Below are 23727 nucleotides of genomic sequence, written 5' to 3' on the forward strand. Positions count from 1 at the left end.
TCAGCCGATGAGGTCTTTTGAAAAGGAAATATTCACGGACATAGTATAGGGACTCCAAAATTTTGAAAAGTCTGGAATTTTGGAGGGTTGTTGCAGCGACTACAACAATTGGCGTTTCGCTGGTAGAACCTTAGTATCTTTGCTTGCACTTAGTCTAGGGTAAAGCGGAATTTCATGAGTGCTTTGTTTCAAGGTTGTGGGTCCACTAATGTCTCCAGGTTTTCCCTTGGTATTGATCAACAATACCTAACTACTAAGACTTGTCTTGTTATCACACAGAGTAAAGACCTTCCCGCTGGCTCGACATAGTGGTCCTGATAATGATATGAGCTGTAAAGGTTTTCATTATAGTAGTTAAAAATCTTTGGTGTTGCTCCGCTGCTAGTGAGCCCTAACGGTACTCGACGAAGTCACTACCTAGAAATTGCAAATGTTGCTCTTCTACCAGCGAGCCTGGACAATACCCTGGCGGAGTCGTTGCATCACCGTTCTGTGCAAGAAGCCTTTCTCAATCCTTTTGCCCTTATTTGATTTTATTCTTGTGCTCATTGACACTTATTCACATGTGCTTATTAGCACTTATTCAGATGGCATTTATTAATCTGGGCAGATGAGAGATCCCAACTTATTTTACTTGCAAGAGAGGTTTTTTCTGGTTTTTCAGAGACCTTATTATTTTCTTGAAATATGTATGCTCATTAAAGTTTTTCCTTTCCCCTTCTTGAGTCAGCCGGGTAACCGATTCATTCAAAACTTATAGCCAAGTCAATAGCAAGGACTAACTATTGAAGGATAGGGTACCATGGATGACTCGAGTTCCCCACTACAATGTATTTCAACACTCTACCCTGGTTGCGACTTTAGGTTTGATCAAGTGCAGGCATAGAAAGAAACACAACTCAGCCATTAATGTAGAGGCTACCTCAACCCTAGGGTGTCAAACCAGAGTAATGTTCTAGAAGTTTTATTTAAGGCAAAAACATTATTAAAGGACACAAAATAAAAGGCATAAAGAAGGTGAAAGGGTAAAGGCAACAGGAAAGGCTAAACTAATAAAATATGGAAAATGACAAGAGGGAAACTATAGTACAAGGGTGGATAAGCAGATGCGAGAGCTACTAGGTGAAATAAATTTTAAGGTCTTGGCCATTGACGGGAAGGGGTTCAACCCTCCCTTTTAAAGTTTGTACACTGTAGGTATGCTGGCCAATCTTTTCCTTGACCTAGAAGGGACTAATCCACAAGGCTTGAAATTTGATGTGTTTACCTTTGTCCTCATGAGCCTTGTCCCATTTGAGGACTAGGTCACCCACATTGAACTCATTACTCCCTGCGGATTTCTTATCAAACCATCTCTTGATTTGGCTTTGGTGAACAACAAAATTTTCCCTAGCCTTTTGTCTTTCCTCTTCCAGTTTGAGGAGGGTGTCGATTCGGTTTTGCACGGTAGGGCAAGGGGTGCCTCGCTACTCTTGCGACAATCAGAGAGTGGGAAGGTACAAGTTGGAAGGTAAGATGGCTTCTTTCCCATAGACTAGAAAATAGGGGGATGTCCCTAGAGATGGTTTTGGAGTGACTCGGTCGACCCACAAGGCATTGCTCAGGGCATTATGCCAGTTTCTTTGGTGTGATAGTAAGGTCTTTTTGATAATGCGGATTAGGTTCTTGTTGGCGAATTCTGCTAGGCCATTTCCCTGGGGGTAATAGTTAGTCGAATGTTTCAAAGCAATGCTAATTTCCAAAGCAAAATCATATAGCTTTAAACACGAGAAATAAATAGCATTATCAAAAACAAGGGAGGTTGGAACGCCAAACCTGGCCATGATGCGCTGATTGACAAAAGATATTACCTCTTCATTGTTGATTTGTCATAATGGAATGGCTTCCACCCACCTTGTGAAATAGTTTGTAGTCGTGAGTATATACCTATGTTGCTTTGATGAGTGTGGCATGATCTCCTCGATGACATCCAGTCTCCATTGTTGAAAAGGTTCCTCTACTGTTATAGACTGGAGAGGAGCAGCCGACCGAGGTTGTCTTCCAGCATGCTTTTGACAAATGGGGCTTTTTCGATCATAAGCGTGTGCGTCTTTAAAAAGGGTGGGCTAGTAAAATCTTGTCCTCATGATCTTATGTGAAGTAGTGTCGTTGGCATAATGGCCTCTTGCCGACCCATCATGTAGCTCCTTTAGCACTCGCTGGGCTTTGTCATATTCCAAACATCTGAGTAACACGTCGTGGTGGTGCTTACGAAACAAATTTCCTTGTATTAATTGGTAGGATGTGGCTTTGAGTCTCATTGCCCTTTTCTGTTTCGTGAACAAGGTAGGAGGTAAGGTCCCTTGCCCTAAATACTGCTTCAGATTGGCGTATGACAGTGAAGAGTCATGAGTGGCGGTGAGTTCGTTTTGGTACATCTCGATCTCGTGATCCCAACCTTTTGATTCTTCATTTTGTTGGTCTACGGCTTCAATGGTTAGTTTACATAGCCCATGCCCTTTAACTGTGTGAGCGGGCTTGAACTCCAAGTCATATTCTTGGAGGCAAGTCATCCAGTTGGCCCTCCTCTTGCCCAGCTCTTGTTGAACGAATAGTGACCTAATAGCAGGGTGAGGGACAAACACCGTCACACGGTTCTTGAGAATGTAGGGTCTGAAATGTTTCACTGCTTTGTAGACCGCATACGCCTGCTTATCTATGTCTAGGTAGTTGAGTTCTGCGCCTTGTAGTCCTGTGCTCATAAAGGATATGGGCCGCTCATCGTTGTTACTATCCTTCTGTGTAAGCACGACAACTAAGGACGAATTTGAGGCAAAAGTGTATAGAATGAAGTCCTTGCTGAAATCGGGGCTGTAGAGAGAAGGGGCTTTTGCGATAGCTTTCTTGATATGATCAAATGCTTCCTTCTCTTCTTGGTTCCACTTGAAAACCGAGTCCTTCTTTATCATATTCTGCAAGGGCTTAACGATCTGGGAAAAATCTGAGATAAATTTGCAAAGAAAGTTGATTTTACCTAGGAAAGATTGCATACCTTTTTTGCCACTAGGAAAAGGGATTTGTGCGATAGCTTTTATGCGATTAGGATCGATAGTGATTCCGTCCTTGGTTATGATATGCCCAAGGAGATTGCCTTCTGATACCGCGAATATACTCTTCTTGGGGTTGAGCGAAATCCCATATTTCTGGCACCGCTCAAAGATCTGCTTGAGGTGATGAAGGTGGTTGGATCTCTTCTTTGAAAACACTGTGACATCATCTAGATAAACGACCATACTTTGTCCCATTAATCCTCTAAAAGCGATGTCCATCGCCCTCTGGAATGTTGCTCCGACATTGATAAGGCCAAAGGGCATGCGTCGAAATGGAAAAGTTGCCCACTTCGTTCTGAAGGTCATCTTTAACCGATTCGGTTTGGCCACCAGCACCTGGTTATACTGGGAGAAACCATCGAGAAAGGAAAACATTTCCGAACCAGATACTGTTTAAAGAATCTGTTCGGTGGAGGGAATTGGATAGTTGTCTTTGTTCGAAACTCGGTTGAGATTCCGAAAGTCGACACACAATAAAATTTCACCGGACTTCTTCCATACAGGAACCAGGTTCGAGACCCACGTAGAGTGCCTGACTTTGAAAATAATACGCGCATCCAACAATTTCTTCAGCTCCTTTTGAATCAGGGGTTCTAACGTAGGGTGCACCTTCCTTAGTTTCTGCTGGAATGGTTTGGCCTCTTCTTTTGTAGGAATAACATGTTGAATGATCCGAGTGTCATATGTCTTCAGGTCATCATACGTCTACGCAAATACATCCTAATACCTCTTGAATAAGCTGATAAGGCACTGCCTTTCATCAGGAGAACATTTGACACCCAGGTTGATGAATTTGGGATCGGTCTCAGTCTCGAGATTAATTTGCTCGTGTGAGAGTGTGGAACTTTGTGTCTTGATATTCAGTGGGCCCCGAAAACGGTTTGGCAGGTCAAATAATCTTTCCAGCGTAACGACACCTTTGGGCATAGGGTTTCCCTTGCACTCGTTTGCTTCCTCTTGCAGGCCCCTTTCACGCTCTTCCTCTTCTATCGTCGCATCTTTAAACACCTCAGCGTTTGCCATAAAATCCAATATCTATTGATCATTATTGAAAACACGTAAATTAGTTACGTTATCTGGGACAACAGGTTTATAAACAATCTCAATTGAAAAGCCATCCCTTAAAAACCTAGTTGCAACATTAGCTAAAGTATCATCGACTACATTATTAATCTTAGGAATAGAATTAATACTGAAAACTTTGAAAGAATAGATTAAACGCTGCACCTCTTGCTGATAATTCTTTAGATGTGGTGATAAATAATGCATTGTGTTTCATACCTGCCTTGTAATGATTTCAGAATCACCAATCATCTTCAAACATTCAGCCTTTAGGTCAATAGCTTTCTTGAGCCCAAGGATCAACACCTCATACTCCGTAGTGTTGTTAATGCATTGGAATTCTAACCTACAAGAAGTTAAGAATTTGTTTTTTTTGGGGTCCATGAGGATACAGCTTGCACTGACTCCATCGTGAGTCTTGGACCCATCATAATATAAAGTCCAGATTTCATTGTTAGTCACATCTACGCTTAGAGTATTTACATCTATAGTACAAGTTTCATTAGGATCAGTTGGAGGGCAAGGAAGGAGTTCCAGCTGTGTATCAGGTGGGATGGGCGATGGCAAGGCTTGATAGCACCCAATATCGGCTTCCAAAAAACACATTCCCAACTTTTCCTAAGCAAAACTAATGGGTTCATTCGAGCCCTCAAGGTCCGTGGCGATATGCTTCATGTAGGGTTCGTTGTTAAATCTGATCTGATTGTTCTTGCCTTTGTAAGGCAGTCATAAGTGGGACCAATCCGTGGAAAATTACCCTTGGAGTTTACTCGACAAGTCCCTGCTAAGCAGCAAACCATATGCTTCCGGGATGTCAACAACAATTATGTCGATGCATTGATGCACCCTAGAGTCGGAGGACAACCTGATTATCACATTGTTTAGCTCACCTACGGCGGGGACTTGAGACCTATCCAATTGGATGATCTTGGCATCTGTCTTCTCATGTTGAATGTTTAACTTTTTGCACATCGACAAAGGCATGACATTAGTTGACGCATCGGAGTCGACAAGGCAATTGTGTATGTTGTAGTTGAAGATTTCGAAAGTTAAAAGGTGTTGAAATTTCTATGTCTATCCGTTAGAAATTCAATCTGTGTTCTTATGGTTTATTTATTCTACTTGTTAAATTCGAACAAGTAATTTAAAACATTTAAATAACGAAATAAACACAATACAGTCACAACATCTACAGATCAACAACTAAAAGAAGACAAACACACAAATGACACCGTTATTTTTGGACAAATGTCCTCGAAAAAACCTAATGCGGGAAAACCAATGAAGCTATTATGAGGGTATATTATTATGCAGTGTTTCCTTGAGTACAACTGGGGGCCAAATTGGCTCACCCGACAAAGAAAAATAACCGGTAGCAATACCTCTCTATTCGGAAATAGGTATTTAGAAAACCTGTCCCATGAAACCCTCTTCAGCCTCTCTGAAGCATTGTGCTGGCCCTTCTGGCCTTTGCGTCAGCCCTCTGAGGCATTGTGCAACCTTTGGGACCCTCTGCGTCATTCCACCTGCCCTTTGTGTGGATGACACATTCCCTCTGGCCTTTGCGCTCTCTGCTGGGCTTTGCTTGGCCTGCTTTGGCTGCTGCTTCTCGCTCTTTGCCTCTGCGTTGGTTTCTCGGCATTGTCTCTGCCTCTCTGTCCAGTACTCACTGCCCCTCACTGCTGATCACTGATTCGACTTTGCTTAGCAACCCCGCTCTAGCAAAACAAATGACTGATCACTCTGGTGTATCTTCCAATTGACCCTCAAGCCTCCTCTTATACTTTTCTTGTTGGTCCTTCAACAACCGAGATTAAATCTCTAATTAATGGCTAAGATTAGATTTGGCTTGATCCATGACTTTTGGAACCTTCTAATCTAGTTTTATATTAATACCCATTAATATTTTATTTTTCCAAAGTTTAGACTTAGGAACTCCATTAAAAATATTAATTATTTTAATATCTCCCAAACCGAGTACAATCTATCCAAACCATTTCTGGGGCTTGGAGATCTCATGTGCTTTAGCCTCTCCACCAATTTTCATGGCTAGAGCACATCCGATGCTACCCCAAATCAACAAAATGAACAGGGGAGTCGAACCTCTCGAATTTGCATTTGCGGCGTTAACAATAGCTTGGAGGTCGACTGAGGCCCGGGATTGACTGGGAGAGCTTGTCTTTATAGAAAAGGTAGCTTTGCTGGTTGAAGATGAGGTAGCGAAAGCTTTAACAATTAGTTCACGTTGGCTGGCTAGCTTGGTGAGTTCATAAAGTGAAATGTTGGCCCGCATCTTCTTCATATCTTCGATGATGTTATACCCCAAGTTCGAAGGTGCATTGCCTTCTGATGATGATTGAGGGAGTGAAGGGGATAGAGCAGACTTTGTCAAGGTTCCGGGAGCATATGAGTTTCCCTTACCACTTGCGAAGGCATCCATCAGACTTTCCGAAGGTGCATTGCCTTCTGAGGATGATTGAGGGAGTGAAGGGGATAGAGCAGACTTTGTCAAGGTTCCGGGAGCATATGAGTTTCCCTTACCACTTGCAAAGGCATCTGTCAAACTTTGGCCAGACGAACCCTTAGGAGTAGGGGTTGATGGATGACTTGAGTTGTTAGGAGGAAGGATCCTCCTCAGTAATGCCTTCTTCTTCTCTTCCAGAGTAGAATCTGGTATTGGCCCCTTGCTCCTGAGATTATAGGTCTTTGGAGGTCTAGGGAGGGGAGTGTCGCCTATGTTAGCTTCTTGGAGGGATTGGACCTCTCCCCCACAGATGACTTCGAAGGCTAGGACAACGGAACCAACATTTTCATCTGGAGGTGTGGTTTCTTCCTCCGGATCGTTAGACTCTTCCTCATCCTCTCCCATAGCCTGATCCTCCAAGAGCTGGGTTACTACCGCAGTCATGTTGTGTATCCATTATGGACAGGTTTTCTTGGAATGAGAGGCTTGGTGAAAAGTGCAAAAATTCTCCTTCCCAGCTCTTCCACATTGAAATTTGTATTAGAGCCCTGAGATGACTTCGCGGGGGGATTATTGCTCTTTCGGAAGAAAGGTTTTGCCGGTTTACTGCCTGAAGAGGTCTCGCTAGTCTTCCTTTTCAATTCAGAGACCTCATTCGTTAATTGCTTCAAGGATTTGGCTAACCCCTCGAAATCGAAGGAATCCTTGTCCTTATCACTAGATTTGCTAGTTGAGGCTTGGGCTTTCTTGTTCGTTGGCTTTACTCTTCCTGGGTGTCGTGCTCAAGGGCTCCTATAGACAACAAATTTTTCTCCACCGCAAGAGCTTCTGCAAAGTTCTCCACTAAGGTGGCTTTGGCTTCACGCTTGACAAACAGATCAATTTCCCGTGGGAGGGCCCTAGTATAATAGTCGACACTGATAGAATCATTAAGAGTCACATTCGTTAGACACTTATTCAAGATGGTAGTGAATCGCTGGTTAAAATCTTTGACCTTTTCCTTCTTTTGGCACTTCAATGTGCTCAATTTAGTTAGGAGCACGGAAGGGGGTCTTGGCTTCGGAGAACTTCTAAAGAAATGTTTTCTGGAACTCCTCCCAAGTTTGGATTGATGCCACAGGCAGGGAGCAATACTAGGTTGCAGCCTTATTTTCAAAGGTATGAGGAAAAAGCCTGCAAGCCACATCGTTGTTTTGCACTTTTGTAATTTGCAGGGCTAGGTAAAATTGTTGATATGGTCCTTAGTCGTGGTTCCCTTTTCAGGGTCAAACTTCGGAAGGTGTTTCTCGGGGTGACGAGGCATATCGTGAAGGGGGTCTCAGATGCCTAAAGGGGACTAAGCCATCCATGCTAAACGTTGTCTATGGTTGGCTCTTGGTGGCAGAGGAAATAGGACATGGTTGGCATTTCCCTCAGAATCACTTTCAGTGCTCGACCCTTCATTGGTGTGGGGTGGTTGTCTGCCATTCCCTTGGGGAACTCTCAAATGTCCCAAGTCCCAGAAGTTCCTGATATTTCTGAAGTTTCCCAAGTTCTTGAGGAACTTGAAGGGTTGGTCGTTACGGGGAGGGTCAACATTGTAAAAATTAATGCAGTTTCTAATATTCTCCTCATTTCCCTGCCCCCAATGTTTCCCCTCAGTGGTTGATTGTTGACCCGAGTATTCTCTAACGGTGGTTGATTATTTTCTCGTGTTTCTTCCTGCCTTCGTTGATTATTACCCCTCGTGACTGTGCTTCTTGGGCCTTCTCTTTCGAATGTTGGGGGGTTCTCCAATCCTTCAATCGAGAGTCTTTCGACGATGTCTGATGATACTTCCACGTAATCATCCAAAATCATCCCAATCAGATGCAATATCGAATTAACTAGGACACCTTGATGGGTATGGTGAGGCTTGGAGGTGCATGGATTAGGCAGGGAGCTAGTGGCGGGGATGCACTTCAGACCTCTAGCGAATTGACGAGTAATAGGGCATAAAGCTCTCAATTGATCATGTGTAACTTCATAGAGAGGAGCTTCCTCTCTTACTGAGGTGTCCTCAAGTGGGGGAGGTTGGGAGTCCCCGAGCTGGAGATTCCTGAAAGGCGGAATGGAGAGGCATTTCAGGGGAAGCAGGACGGGGTTGATTACTAGCTTGATAGGAAGTTTCTGTGCGAGGGCGTGTGTTGATGCCGACCATCTGGCCCTCCTAGTGCCAAATCTGTTGACGGGTTGGAATTTACCGCCAACAGCTAGGGGATCTCCCTGGTGCAGAATCACAACTAGACTCCACTGTTTGGTTTAGGGATCTCGTCCAGTATGTAGGCTCGGTTGCCGTATAGTTGGTTGAAGTTTGCTTTAGACGAGAAAGGGAATATTGAATAAACAAAATGTATAAACTTCAACAAACACAAGTGAGTAACTAATGAATGCTCCATAAAACAAATACCATAAATAGCAACATTAGAACTTCAAAGCATGAATCTTAAGTAAAACATTGTTAGCAAAACTTCAAATAAGACCACGCATATCTAAAGGATAAACTTAACAACCAAGAATGAGTTCAAGATGGTTAAGCATTAACAAACACAAGTGAGTGCATGTCTACAATAGTATCATGCCAATATCAATAAAGCAATTTATCAACATAAGCACTAGGTTAGCATATCATATACCATCCATATGTTGCAAAGGAAATTCATAACACAGGAAGATACACGAGGAGACCTTACAATTCATCGAGCTAGTAATATTCATGGCATCACAATACAAAGTTTTCATCCAATCCAGTAGTGGAAAACAACTATTACTCCTTGCATTTATTAGAAGAGCACAAGTTCTCAAAACAATATGTACCAAAATAAGTGCAAAGCTAAAAATGTTATTGCAATATGCCATGAGGGTTTATTTATAGAAAAGAGGGTGACTTTTGGTTTGCCCTTGACTCTTGGACTTCCTCATGACCTTTTGACTTCCTTATGACCTTTAGACTTCCTCATGACTCTTCGGATTCCTGTTTTGCTCTACTCTATCCTAGGCTGCTATTATCAACAAAATAAGTGAATTCTATCCTATCAATTTGACAATGGACAATTCTAGAACATCTAAGTGTAGTTGCTCCACAAGGTAAGTGTGATAAAGCTTGTATTTCACAGCTATAGGAGCTAACTTTAGTTGTTCCTTGTCATGCCTATGCCGACATTCGAGGGCATTTGAGATGAGGGTGCTTCTTTTGACATTGATCTGATTGGCAAGAGTCATCAGCTTTGTGTACATCCTCACCGGTTCCACTACGTACTGCATGATGTTTTCCTTTGTAACCTGCAGATCATCTGAGTTGGAAGCTTGCCTATAAGTGTCAACAAATGCTTAAACCTCCTGTAAGATGTCCTCCTGCTTCCTCCCTTGTCCAACTGACCCAATAGAAGGAACCCCATGGTTCTCAATCACTGACTCCAAACCACTCAGAAGATGCCTGTAAGAAGCAAGAACTTTATCCACATCTCTGGCTAGCTTGTCTCGTGATTGGATCTTGATGCGAAGCTGGACTTTATCGTTCTATGTAGTGATCGAAACTTTTCTTGGGAGAACAACCGGTGCATTTGGATACTTTGTTGTCCACTCATGAATGTTATCCAGAGGTTTAACGACCTCTTTAGCATGGAGGACTTTTCTTTTGTGTTGGCCTGTATGGATAGGATTGGGGTCATAGTATGGTGCAATTTTGACATCTCCTCATTAACCATTGCCATGGCCCCTCTTAGGGTTTCAGCTTCATCCTTGATTGCGGCCTGTAACTCCTTCGTGCTGGATTGGATCAAACAAAGTGTTGTGTTCTCTTCTTCCATCTTCCTTCTGCTCTTGCGGCCCTTTCCTCGGATGCGTAGAGCTTGTTTTAGAGTTCCGCAATTTGCTTGCTCATTCTGCCAACATTTAGCTCAATCGCGGTCACAAAAGTGGTCCCGGCCGAGGCGATCATCTCAGGATTAACTGTCGTATCTAGGACAATCTCCTTCTCCGTGGTCACGAACAAAGGCTTTGCAGGGTTCCTAGAATAATACTTCCTTCTTTCCTGCATGACCTTGAAATTGACCTAATCAAAAGTGATCTTGGTAAGGTCCAACATTTCATCTTCTGCCTCATTAGGAATGCCTAGTTCTTTGAGAGGAAGATGTCCTCGGTGATGAGAATGGATGGGGGAACATGTAGCGGAGGCAACTTGACTTTCTCACTAGATTGCTGTTGCTGTTCGGATTCCTGTTGAGCTTTCTTGTCGGCCTCTTCTTGTCGTTTTCTTAATTCCTCTTCTTCTTCTTTTTTCTTTTCTTCCTCTGCCTTTCTCCTTTGTTCCTCTTCCAGTCTTTTCCTTTCTTGTTCTTCTTGTTCCTGTTTCTTCCTGAGCTCCTTTGCTTGTCTACGCATCTCCTCTTGCTCTTTCTATTCCTTTTCCTTTTCTAGTCACTTCCTCTCTTCTTCTTCTTGGACCCTCTGCTCTTCTTGCTTTCTCAGCTGTTCCTCTTCTAGTTGTTTCTTTCTTCTTTCATTCGCAAGTCGCCTCTTCTCATGCTAATCTTGGGGTTGCTAGTCACCCGGCTCCTCCGACCATCTGAGTTCTTCTTCTCTTTTTCTTTTGAGCTCTTGCTTCTTCCTTGCTAAGGTCGCATTTCTCTGCTCCAATGCTTCGTCATCTTCCCCTTCACCTTGGTCGCTCAGGGGATCTTCCGCCTCTTTACCATTGTGTTTTGTGAGCTTCTTGGTTACCTTTTGCTGTTCTTTCTTCCTCTTCAGTGAAGTTGATCTCTCTTGTAAGCTCACATTTTCTTGGGAATGCCTGACTTGCTCATCATCTCTTTCTTGTTGTTCACTGGGGTTGAACTCTCTGGTGGCATTGTACCAATTTCTGATTCTGTCTTTGTGAATGTGCCTGGAGTGCAGGTATGACCATCTGAAATTGGCTTTCTTATAGTGAGCCGCCACTACTCTTTTTGAGTCATAGGTGCGGTGGTTTAGAGTCACAAAATGGTACCCCTTTATCTCTTCAGCTTCCGCCTCCACTTCTTTGAAATTTTCAACTGTGTAAGCCCTGATAGTAAGAGGAAAGGTGGGACAGGGCTTCTTCTTCCCTTTGCTCAATGTCTTTGAGACACCTTTGGTCGTTTGATAGCATACTTCTTGCATGAGCACTTTATCTGTAGCAAATCGAGGAAGTGCGTGAGGGGTCTTATATGAGCCAAAGATCCTGATAAATGTGCCCTCCTGAGTTGGGAACCAATGTGCCACTTTTGTGAGAGTCTCTAAGGTCCTTCTCGACATGCAAGGGGGCTCTTCCCCGAAAAGCAACTGGTATAATGGGGCGATGAACAATTCAGAGATGGAGTCAAGTATACCCTTGTAGCTTGGGTTCCAGAAGATCTTGTAGTGCTGATGTATGGGCTCTACCACAACTGAGGTCCAGTTGTAGCTCCTGTGATTGAAATGGCACCTCACGCAAATCGCATCCAGCAGGTACGTGGTCATATAGGTCATATAAAACTCTGATGGCTGGTCCACCTCAGGCTGCTTAGCTGCAACCATATTCGTCCTCAATCAAAAAGCTAGGACACTGGCCCAGTTGAAACTGTACCTCTAGTGGCAACGACGTACATGATAGGGACCCACGTCCCATGGAAAATGTCAATGTTGGCCCTGCCATACAACTGGTTCATCATAGTGACAATAAGTTGATAAACCTTTTTCAGATCGTCTGTCCTGTATTTTTGATCACTCTTAATATTTAACTTGGACGGGTCTTGCCACCAATCCCTCAAAATGTCCTTGGTTGGGACTATAAAACCCGAGAGCCATCAGGTGTTAAATGCCTCCTCCTTTTTCGACAATCTGTAGTAAGCAACGATGTCTGCTGAAGAGATAGTTGTGAATGCTGCACCTGTGTGATCCCTCACCACCCACCAATCCGTATCTGTATTCTGTATGATCCAGTCAATGGTTTCGGCACGAGGAAAGACTAGGGGATGTGAGGCCACCTTGTGGAGCCTTGACCTCTTGACATTAATATATACCTAGAATTCCTCATGGTCTTCAGGGATGTCCTGTATAGAAAACTCTGCGTAGATATCGAATCAGGAAAGCTTGGTGCTCTTATTGAGGTTGCACGCGGTGTCCCGTTAGATGGGGGGTGGTGGGACCTGGTGAACTTCCTGTACACTGCTTTCAAAGCTTTTGCGGGAAGACTTCACTACTAAAGGTTCCATCTCGTTAGGGAAGGAGGAAATCGAGATGCACTCAAGATCAACTTCACTTGGCATGTCAAACAAACAGTCCCACGATGAGAGAGATAGCATAAAACCTAGGAGAAAACACAAATCAGAGTTCCAGAGTTCTTGGCAAATCCCCGAGAGAAAAATGTGCCTAACAAGTCGCAATGTCGCAGGGATCAATGTTGATTTTTGGGTAGCATCAAATGTGCTCTAGCTCCAAAATTTTGTGGAGGGGCTAGAACACATGAGATCTCCAAGACCCATAAATCGTTTAGTGAAATTCCACCTAGATTGTATTTTATTCAAATAATTAATATTTTTAATGGGGTTCCTAAGTCTAAACTTAGGAAAATTAAAATATTAATGGGTATTAATGAAAATATGGGTGAGAAGCTTCTAAGAGACGAGGATCAAGTCTAATTTAATCTTAGCTGTTGATTAGAGATTAGATCACGACTGTTGATTTCTCAACAGGAAAAGTATAAATGGAGGCTTGGGGTCAGTTGGAGAAGACACACACAAAGAGATTGAGGAAATTGATTTTCTGAGGTGCAAAAATTCTCAGAAGAGGAAAATCGATTGGGGAGATCTTGCACTTGAGGGGCAATGATAGTTTGGGAATACTGACAGAGAGGCAGAGAGAAACTTGTGGAGGCAACACAGTAGCCGGGAGAGCTGACGCTGGGCCAGTCTGGGCCCACGTAGCGTTGATGCAAAGCCAAGAGGGCCAACACAGAGGAAGCGCTGCCTTCCACGCAGAAAGCTGGGGAACTGCCGGAACAGCTGGGAAAGCTGACATAGTGAGTAGAAGTGCTGACGTAGAGCCTTAGAGAGCTCCATGCAGGCCCACGTAGTTACTGTGAAGGTGCAACGAAGTTGTAGCTAAGGCCAACCAGTTTTGTTGCCGGATCAGCCAGATTCTGCCGAGTGTAGTGAGGTAAAACTCACTCAGGTTCTTCGCCATTGTATTTCTCTATCACTGGTTTGCGGGAGGGAACCAACATTTGTATTCAGAACTTCTGCTTAATAATAGAAAACCCTCAGAGCTGCTGCACCGACTTTCCTGCACTGGGTTTTTCTGGGGACGTTTAATCCAAAAATAAGTGAGCCCTTTGCATGATTGTATCATTTATTTTTCAGTTCTTGATCTGTATAGTGGTGTAGGCTGCAGTGTATTTTCATTAATATTTTCTGAACATTTCTAAAAATAACTTGTTAAATAAAAAATACAAGTAGGTGATGTAAATCAATTTTCTGCGTTAGGATTTTTGACTTGTTCGATTCAGAAATTTTCACATGGTATTAGAGCGATTGTAGATCAAGGAGGACTGAAGCCATCGACGAAAGAACAAAAGAAAATCTGTGTGCGAAGGAAGTTGTCCCAAGTGACAATGCAGTTTCTGGCCGAGAGAGCAGAGGAGGGGTGACATAGTCACCAAGGGAGGCTCACGTAGAGCCCGCATTAGCCTGTTTGTGTGACGCTATTGCTGTAGAGGGCAGCTCAGTGATTGCTGGGTCAACACAGACACTGTTGAGTCTCAGTTTTCCAGTTGCCGGGGCTAGAGGTGCAACACAGATTTCATCTAGAGTTGTTGGTGGGTTGCTGATTTTGTTGGTGCAGAACAATATCTAGTGGGGCAGAAGCAAAGTAGAGGGAATCAGTGCCTCAGAAGATTTCTTGCCAAGAAATATAGATCCAGTGTTGAGCAGCAACAAAGAGAGATCAGAGGGGTAGTTCGACAATTGTTGGCAGAAGGATTTTCGTGAAGGAAATCGAATTTCAAAGGGAGCTTGTTCCTTAGAGGATTTCTAGCGCCAAAGAAATCTAGATCCAAGTTTTGCTAGGGCAGCAGTGAAAGAGGGAGAAGAGAACCTGTTCGACACTCATTTGAGAAGGGATCGGAATTAATGGACTGAGGGATCATAACAAGTTGGATGGAGCATCCAACTTTGTCATCTGAAAGGCCAGGATCTTGGTAGTTTTGGACAAAAATCGCTTCAAGGATTATGCCTTGAAGATGGTTGCTGTTTCGGTTGATGCTGATCCTCTCAAGAAGTACGAGGACGCTCAGGCAAAAGTGAAGCGCATGACCTTGGACGAGGTCAAGGATCATGTGATCCCACATATTGCTGAGAATGACACAACAAGGGAAATGTGGGAGGCCTTGACCACTTTGTACGAGGGAACTTCCGTTTAACGGATGATGTTGCTTGAGAGTCAGCTGAGACAGTATCAGATGCAGAAGGGAGAAGAAATCGATCCCTTCCTTCTCAGGTTACAAGGGATCCGAGATCAGCTAACTTCTGTAGGGTCTACACTAGATCCTGAATTCATGGTCAGGACTGCCTTGAATGCAGTTACTGAAGACTGGGAAACCTTTTTCCAGAGCATCTTGGGTAGAGCTTCTCTCCCCAGTTGGGAGGAGATGTGTGCAACTCTTCGACAGGAAAAGATCAAACGGTTGACCAAGGCGGGAATCAACGACAAAGGGATCAAAGCCAAGAAGGAGGAAGAGGAGGATGCAACTCTCGTATCAGCGGGACAACAAGGGCAACAGAAGAGGAAAAAAAGGACATATCCAAAGTTAAATGCTTCAGATGTGGAGAAATGGGTCATCTCGCCACATAGTGTCCTCGAAAGAAGGGCAAAGAAGAGAAGTTTGACTCAAAGGCTGCTCCAACGAAAGCTGACAAAGAGGATGATGATGAGGATTGCGCCATGAGTGCTCATGCACCTCTAGAAAAGAGGTGGGGCGATATTGAGCTGTAGTCGAGAGGACTACAGACAAAGGGCAAGATCCTTGAGGTGCCCAAACTCTTGGATCACATACGGCTACAGGAGCCCTTAATGACAGTAGCAGAATGACGAGAGTCAGTCAGTGTGAGGGGTAATGGAGCAACAGTGGCAAAGCTAGAGTGCCAAAGTCTAAAGCAGCGCAGTGGAGTGTTGTAGCAATATGGAAGGCACAGAGCAAATACAACAGCAGCGCAATAGCATCAGAGGGTCAACACAAATTAGTAGCAGAGGTAGCTTCAACGTCAAGGGGCATCCAGACTGACCAGCATGTCAACTTTTGGGTGGGTTTTCAGTTGCTTACTTCTCAGCAACTGGGTTGTAGTGCAGCAATTACCAGTGGCAGTGCTATGGGCAGCACGATGCAGCATATTGAGAGGGAGTTGCAATACAGATGTAGCGGTGACACTGGCAGTGTCATAGATAGCAGTACAGATTGCAACAACACAATGGATGAAGGGCAGCAGGCCAAGCATCAGTAGCGTAGAGGACCGATGCCGTGGATCAGTGTGATACTTCTACTGGGAAGTATTGCTAGAGCACATTCCTTTATAAGAGGGAGTGTTGATTTTTGGCTAGCATCGAACGTGCTCTAGCCCAGAAATTTTGTGGAGGGGCTAGAACACATGAGATCTCCAAGACCTAGAAATCGTTTGGTGAAATTCCACCTAGATTGTATTTTATTAAAATAATTAATATTTTTAATGGGGTTCCTAAGTCTAAACTTAGGAAAATTAAAATATTAATGGGTATTAATGAAAATATGGGTGAGAAGCTTCTAAGAGACGAGGATCAAGTCTAATTTAATCTTAGCCGTTGATTTCTCAGCAAGAAAAGTATAAATGGAGGCTTGGGTTCAGTTGGAGAAGACACACAGAGAGATTGAGGAAATCAATTTTCTGAGGTGAGAAGTTCTTAGGAGGAAAATCAATTGGGGAGATCTTGCAGCTGAGGGGCAGTGATAGTTCGGGAATGCTGACAAAGAGGCAGAGAGAAAGTTGTGGAGGCAACGCAGTAGCCTGGAGAGCTAATGCCGGGCCCATGCAGCCTTGACACAGAGCCAGGAGGGCCAGCGCAGAGAAAGAGCTGCCTTCCACGCAGAAAGATGGGGAGTTGCCGGAAATTGCCGCAATGGGCAGTAGTGCTGACGTAGAGCCTCAAAGAGCTCCACACAGGCCCACACAATTACTGTGAAGGGGCAACGAAGTTGTAGTCGGGGCCAGCCAGTTCTGTTGCCGGATCAACCGGATTATGGCGGGTGTAGTGAGGTAAAACTCACTTAGATTCTCCACCATTGTATTTCTGTGTTACTGGTTTACGGGGAGGGCAACCAACATTTGTATTCAGAACTTCTGCTTAATAATCGAAAACCCTCAGAGCTGCTGCATTGGTTTTCTCGCATTGGGTTTTTCCGGGGATATTTAGTCCAAAAATAAGTGTGTCCTTTGCATGATTGTCTCTTTTATTTTTCAGTTCTTGGTCTATATAATGGTGTTGGCTGCAGTGTATTTACATTAATATTTTCTGAACATTTATGAAAATAACTTGTTAAATGAAGAATACAAGTAGGTGATGTAAATCAGTTTTCTGTAGTAGGATTTTTGACTTGTTCGATTAAAATATTTTCACAATCAGGGGGGGTCGCAAGGGTCGCGAAGATGAACTGTTTAACTTGGCAACTGGTAGACTAGGTCACAGAGGTCGCGGGTTACAAAACAGGGAGGGTCACAATCATGGATAGGTCGCAATGGTCGAATAGTTGCAAGGGTCGTAGGGTCATATCCTTCTGCTTATTGTGGCTTGTAGCCATGCGACCTGTTCCTTAGGGCGACTCGACAAAGGAAATGAGGCTTAGAATGGGTCCTTAGGGACCCCCTAGACTAGATGACTTGGTCCCTGAGGAGTGCAAGCTTGCTTGGGAAGAATATGGGGCTGAGTGACTGGGCAAAAATGCTCTTGCGAGAAAAATAAAATGGCCAAGGGTTTCTGGGCAAAAATGAACCATTAGCTTGGATAAAAACCGACCCAGATTTGGAATATGCAGGGTCAAGGCAAAAGAATGGGCCAAATGACATGAGGTAATGATAACAAGGATGCAAAAGGGTCACTTACTTGGCGGGGTCACGCGCTTGCTTCAAGTTGCTGAGCCTCTTCGTCTTGCGAGTGACCAAAATAACTTTTTCAAATCATCGACAGGTTCTATTATTTATAAAATGGTTGCACGTGCGGGGGTCACATAGGTCGCAAGGTCGCACTAGGGTGCTTTTTCTGTTTTTGCGACCTCGCGACCTATGCAACCTATGCGACTAAGGAGGTTGCAAAGTCGCATGGTTGCATGGGTCACAAGGTGTTCATTTAGATAGGTTTGCGACCTTACGACCTAGCAAGGTCGCAAGGTCGCACGCGGGTTATAGGTCGCAAAATCTTCCTTGCGACTTAGCGACTTAACTTAGCCAAAAACTGAAGTAGGTCACATGGTCGCAACTTTTAGGCTCATGGGAGTTGATTTGATGCGACTTGCGACTTGTGCAGAAAAATAAGCCTTCAAGTCTCCGAGAGTTAGTCTTGCGACAGGATTAGAAGGGCTTTGGTCGGCCAATGAGGTCTCGAGAAAAGGAAATAGTCACGGACATTGTACAGGGGCTTGAAAATTTTGAAAAGTCAGGAATTTTGGAGGGTTGTTGCAGCAACTACAACAATTGGTGATTCGCTGGTAGAACCTCAGTTTCTCTACTTGCATTTGGCCTTGGGTAAAGCGGACTTTCATGAGTGATTTGTTTCAAGGTTGCAGGTCCCACTGACGTCTCTAGGTTTTCCCTTGGTATTGATCAGCAATCCTTAGCTACTAAGACTTGGCTTGTTATCACACAGAGTAAAGACCTTCCTGCTGTCTTGACATAGGGGTCCGAATAATGATATGAGCTGTAATGGTTTTCATTATAGTAGTTATAGATCTTTGGTGTTGCTTCCCTACTAGCGAGCCTGAACAGTGCCCCAACGGAGTCACTACCTAGAAATTGCAAACGTTGCTTCACTACTAGCGAGCCTGGACAGTACCCCAGTGGAGTCGTTGCATCACCTCTTTGCGCAGGAAGCCTTTCTCAATCCTTTTGCCCTTATTTGATTTTATTCTTGTGCTCATTGGCACTTATTCACATGTGCTTATTAGCACTTATTCAGATGGCATTTATTAGCCTGGGCAGATGAGGGATCTTGACTTATTTTACTTGCAAGAGAGGTTGTTTCTGGTTTTTCGGAGACCTTATTATTTTCTTGAAATATGTATGCTCATTAAAGTTTTTCCTTTCCCATTCTTGAGCCAATCGGATAACCGATTCATTCAAAACTTACAGCCGGGTCAATAGCAAGGACTAACTATTGAAGGATAGGGTACCATGGTTGACTCGAGTTCCCCACTACAATGGATTTCAACACTCTACCCTGGTCGCGACTTTAGGTCCGATCAAGTGTAGGCATAGAAAGTAACACAACTCAACCATCGGTGTAGAGGCTACCTCAACCCTAGGGTGTCAAACCATTATTAAAGGATACAAAATAAAAGGCATAAAGAAGGTGAAAGGGTAAAGGCAACACGAAAGGCTAAACTAAAAAAAATGGAAAATGACAAGAGGAAAAGTATAGTACAGGGGTGGATAAGCAGCTGCGAGAGCTGCTAGGCGAAATAAAATTTAAGTTCTTGGCCATTGACGGGAAGGGGTTCAACCCTCCCTTTTAAAGTTTGTAGACTGTAGGTATGTTGGCCAATCTTTTCCTTGACCTAGAAGGGACCAATCCACAAGGCTTGAAATTTGGTGTGTTTACCTTTGTCCTCATGAGCCTTGTCCCATTTGAGGACTAGGTCACCCACATTGAACTCATTGCTCCCTGCTGATTTCTTATCAAACATCTCTTGATTCGACGTTGATAAATGAAAAACTTTTCCCTAGCCTTTTGTCTTTCCTCTTCCAGTTTGAGGAGGGTGTCGATTCGGTTTTGCACGGTAGGGCAAGGGGTGCCTCGCTACTCTTGCGACAACTAGAGAGCGGGAAGGTACAAGTTGGAAGGTAAGATGGCTTCTTTCCCATATACCAGAAAATAGGGGAATGTCCTGAGAGATGGTTTTGGGGTGACTCGGTCGACCCACAAGGCATTGCTTAGGGCATTGTGCCAGTTTCTTTGGTGTGATAGTAAGGTCTTCTTGATAATGTGGATTAGGTTCTTGTTGGCGAATTCTGCTAGGCCATTTCCTTGGGGGTAATAGTTAGTTGAATGTTTCAAAACAATGCTAATTTCGAAAGCAAAATCATATAGCTTTAAAGACGAGAAATAAATAGCATTATCAAAAACAAGAGAGGTTGGAACGCTGAACCTTGCCACGATGTACTGATTGACAAAATATATTACCTCTTCGTCGTTGATTTGCCGTAATGGAATGGCTTCCACCCACCTTGTGAAATAGTCAGTAGCAGTGAGTATAGTGAGTATATACCTATGCTGCTTTGATGAGTGTGGAAATCACCAACATTGATTCACGTTCCCCATAGCCAACAAAAAACTCCAAAAACTCGGCCCTTTAAGGAGTATCTTCAGCCACAATGCACAATCATTAATATGGCCTCAAAACAAAAGTAAATCTCGTCCCTTAATGGTAGAAAATCGACCCAGAAATTTAATGGCCCAACCAGCAATAGAGATAAGGAGGGTCGTTACCCTTTTTTCCTCGGGGAATCTCGTCCAGAGTATGGAAAACCATCCAGCAAATAGAATTGAGAACTCATGCTCTTTTCAGAACTTGTTCTTGTTTGTTCAGAAAACTCGACCCATGAAACTCAGCAGTAGGGAATATGGTCCAGCTTCCTTGATACTCTTTTACTGAGCAGATCGATCCCAAAATGACTTGGAAGTTTGATGCTCTTGTGTGTCTTCTCCAGCCTGTGAAAATGATATAGAAAACACTATTTGGGAAGGTAAAATCAATTGATAAAACCTCTTTGCTTCAGTTTTTTTTGCAAATCATCTTTTGCAATGGATTTCCATGGTGAAATCTGAGTTATTCCATTCATTTAACAAGTTAGGGTGTATAGTTTCACACCGAAACCAATTATGGCAACTAGTGTTCTTCAAACCCTAAGCTTCTTCTCCAAAACTCTCAAAGATCTTTTTTTCTCAAAATGCAAGTGAATGAATGAGGAGAGTTTCCTCACTTTTTTTCTTTTATAAACTTGTGGCCACTTTTTCCTCCATTTTACCCTTTTAACTTTTATAAAGTCATTTTATAATATCTTCACTTTATAAAATTAAAGTGACTTTTCACTTGCCTAGGAAGTGTCTCATTTTTCACTCCTTTGATTGTTATAATGTTTCCCTGGGTGAATTAAGTACTTCTATTAAATTTTCCCCTCTTTAGCCTACGGGAACCATGTTAGGCTAGCCGACCCCGTGATATGCTTCCTAAGTGGTCAGGGACATTACATCATGGCACCTGCAATAAGTTGAGATTGCAACTTTTTCCTATGTGGATTCCTTGGAGCCTTTATAGTAATTGCAATATTCTTGCTTCTGCAAGTTTGCTGCAGGTGTTTCTTTTTTAGCTTCTAGATCTGACTGGGATCATCGATTGAGGAATTTGACAAAATGCATTCTGCTCAAGACATTTTCCAATTGTCTAATATGTCTCAAGGCTTCTGGACTGCTTCTTTTGTGTATATTATTGGCTAAAATCTGTTTATCTAAAGCTTTAGTGAGTTTACAATGATCCTTTCTTGATTTAGTCATGAAGTACTATAATCCAGCATCCACTAGTCAATCTAACAAGTGATTGAAGTGCATCCTTTTGAATGCCTTGATATCAGTATTTGTGATTTTAACTTGAAGTTCAACACTCTAGGGAATCTGATAAACCAACTGATGCAGATCTCCTTGCAAGAACAATTTTAAAATTTGAGATATTCTCACTCTATTATTTTCTAGATTGAAAGTTCTCATTTGTTTGAAAATTTTCTTGTCTAGAGTTTGAATAAAACCTTCAGAGAATATGCTCATTACTTTGTCCCATTTTACTTGTTAGCAATATCCACTTTATTTCAATATTTTGTATTTTTCTTGATTTTAATGACACTGCACACTGATATACTTTGCAAATTGGGTCAATTCTTTGACAGGACCCAGAGTGGAGACAGGCAGTAACGGCAGCTGGATCTGGCTGTATGGCAGCATTGTCTGCTGAACGTTATCTTGTGAAAAGCAATCTTCTCATTGAATTCCATCAGGTATCATGTGTCATTTCAGTGATGCATGTAAAGCTATGGATATTGTTCATCTCTATCGATATTGTATATGGAAACATTTTATTTTTTCTATCAATTGTTTTAATTGTATTCTATCATGTTTCCCATGTAATAGTTTTGTTAGGAGATGTAAATAAACCATTATATAGTTGGTAAGGTTTACTGAAAGGACTCATTGGTTACATCACCACATTTTATTGTTTTCATTTTATTTTTTCCAGAGAAAAAGGTATAATTTTTATTTGTAGCTGAATGATAATTACATTCTTCAGGTTCCCTTGACACCAGTGAAAAAAGACATTTAAAAACTTTGTCTTCTTAGAGTCAGGACTGACTGCTACACTAGTTTCAGGATAAAACAGACTCCATGCATAAGTTCTCGAAAGTTCAGTCCAACAGCTAGACTTTATACATACACAGAAAAATTAAAAATCAAACAGATAACACTATTGGCAACACTTAACAGAACAAGCAAAAGGTTGACACTGGCATTTTTTAGATAAAGTCATAACTATATTTATTATTGACTGTGTAGTCTGAGACAGAACTCCATCCTGGGATTCTTTGAGCGTCAACACCTGCATGAACCTGTTGGCCTTCCTTTGAGAGCCCATTGATTACTGTGTTAAGTTCTTACTGTATAAGTGTCTATGACACTATGTAATATATTGGTATAGCTCTGACTACTTGCAATTGATCTGCTTAGTGGTCTGAGAGTAACATTTTGAATATGGCTATCACCTCTCATCTGGTTGATAACAAGTAAAGAATCAACAAATACATGTTTTTTTTCTATCCCATTCTCTATGGCCAGGTTTAGGAGACTTCTTAAAGAAAACAATTCATTTCTGTGAAGAAACCTACTTTGAGTTTGATGAAATGACTATTAGAGAAATACGAAATCCCACCAGCACTACAGAAGTTGTGGCCCCTGTTTGGCTCCATCAAAATTGCCCCATGGATATGATCTTTCAATCAATAACTCTCCTATTTGCCTTGGGACTTTTCCCTTCACCTCCATCTTGCATCTTTGGAATAAACCATACATCTGTGGGTACACTTGGAAAGTAGGTTTCTCATTATCATTAAGTATGTATTCATTATGGGCGAGCCATATTCCCCACAACACTAAACAATGTAAATCTCTGAATGCTTTTAACTTCTCCTTGAACCAATTGTTAATTTTCTTGCAAACATAGTGTTGGAAAGTCTGGAGACTTGTAGATTATAAATGATTTTCCTTATCTTGATAATTACTTGTGATGTTAGTTGGCTTTTAATTACTTCTTTAATTCTGTTCATCAAACAATTACCAAAAAAATGAAGATCACAAAGAAACAAAGTAGACAAGATATATGCTCTAAGCTAGGGCAAAACCCCTCCAAGGAGAAAACCTAGAAATAAATGCTTCTCTTCTTATAGAATCTTCTTACAGAGAGACTTCCAAGACCCAAAGACCAAAGCCAACAAACCCTCCAAGCCCCAAGTCATCCCCCAACAAGGTCTCTTTCAAGGTAGCTTCCAAAACTTTGATACTGCAACTTCGGCCCTTGCAACTACCTCACAAAATTTCAACCCTGCAACTTCGGCCCCTGCAACTGGCAGATTCATTGGTAACTTCACAAACCCTAAAGGCGAGACAAGAAAAGATAGATTCCAAACTTTGACTTGAGCTCCTCTTCTTCGTCCTCCCAACTACTCTTCTTCTTCTTCATTATTGCAGACCGAACTCTTGCTTATTGTGTGTCCAAATGAGTCGAGCTCCTCTTCTTTATATAGCCTTTCTTGAGGGTTG

At 42.7% G+C, this 23727-nt stretch overlaps 1 protein-coding gene across 2 annotated transcripts in view; it reads left to right on the top strand.

The window, feature by feature from the left end:
• LOC149255503 (thioredoxin reductase NTRC-like) overlaps positions 1-23727 on the top strand; it is a 362592-nt gene that overhangs the window by 65109 nt on the left and 273756 nt on the right. For both annotated transcript variants that reach the window (XM_089460504.1, XM_089460503.1), the window contains exon 6: positions 21807-21914. In XM_089460504.1, coding sequence (XP_089316630.1) covers positions 21807-21914 — 108 coding nt within the window. The remainder of the gene's footprint in view (positions 1-21806; positions 21915-23727) is intronic.

The sequence above is a fragment of the Pinus tabuliformis genome, chromosome 7, assembly GCF_031772625.1.
Source record: "Pinus tabuliformis cultivar Carrire ecotype Pingquan chromosome 7, CPIR1, whole genome shotgun sequence".
NCBI lineage: Eukaryota > Viridiplantae > Streptophyta > Pinopsida > Pinales > Pinaceae > Pinus > Pinus tabuliformis.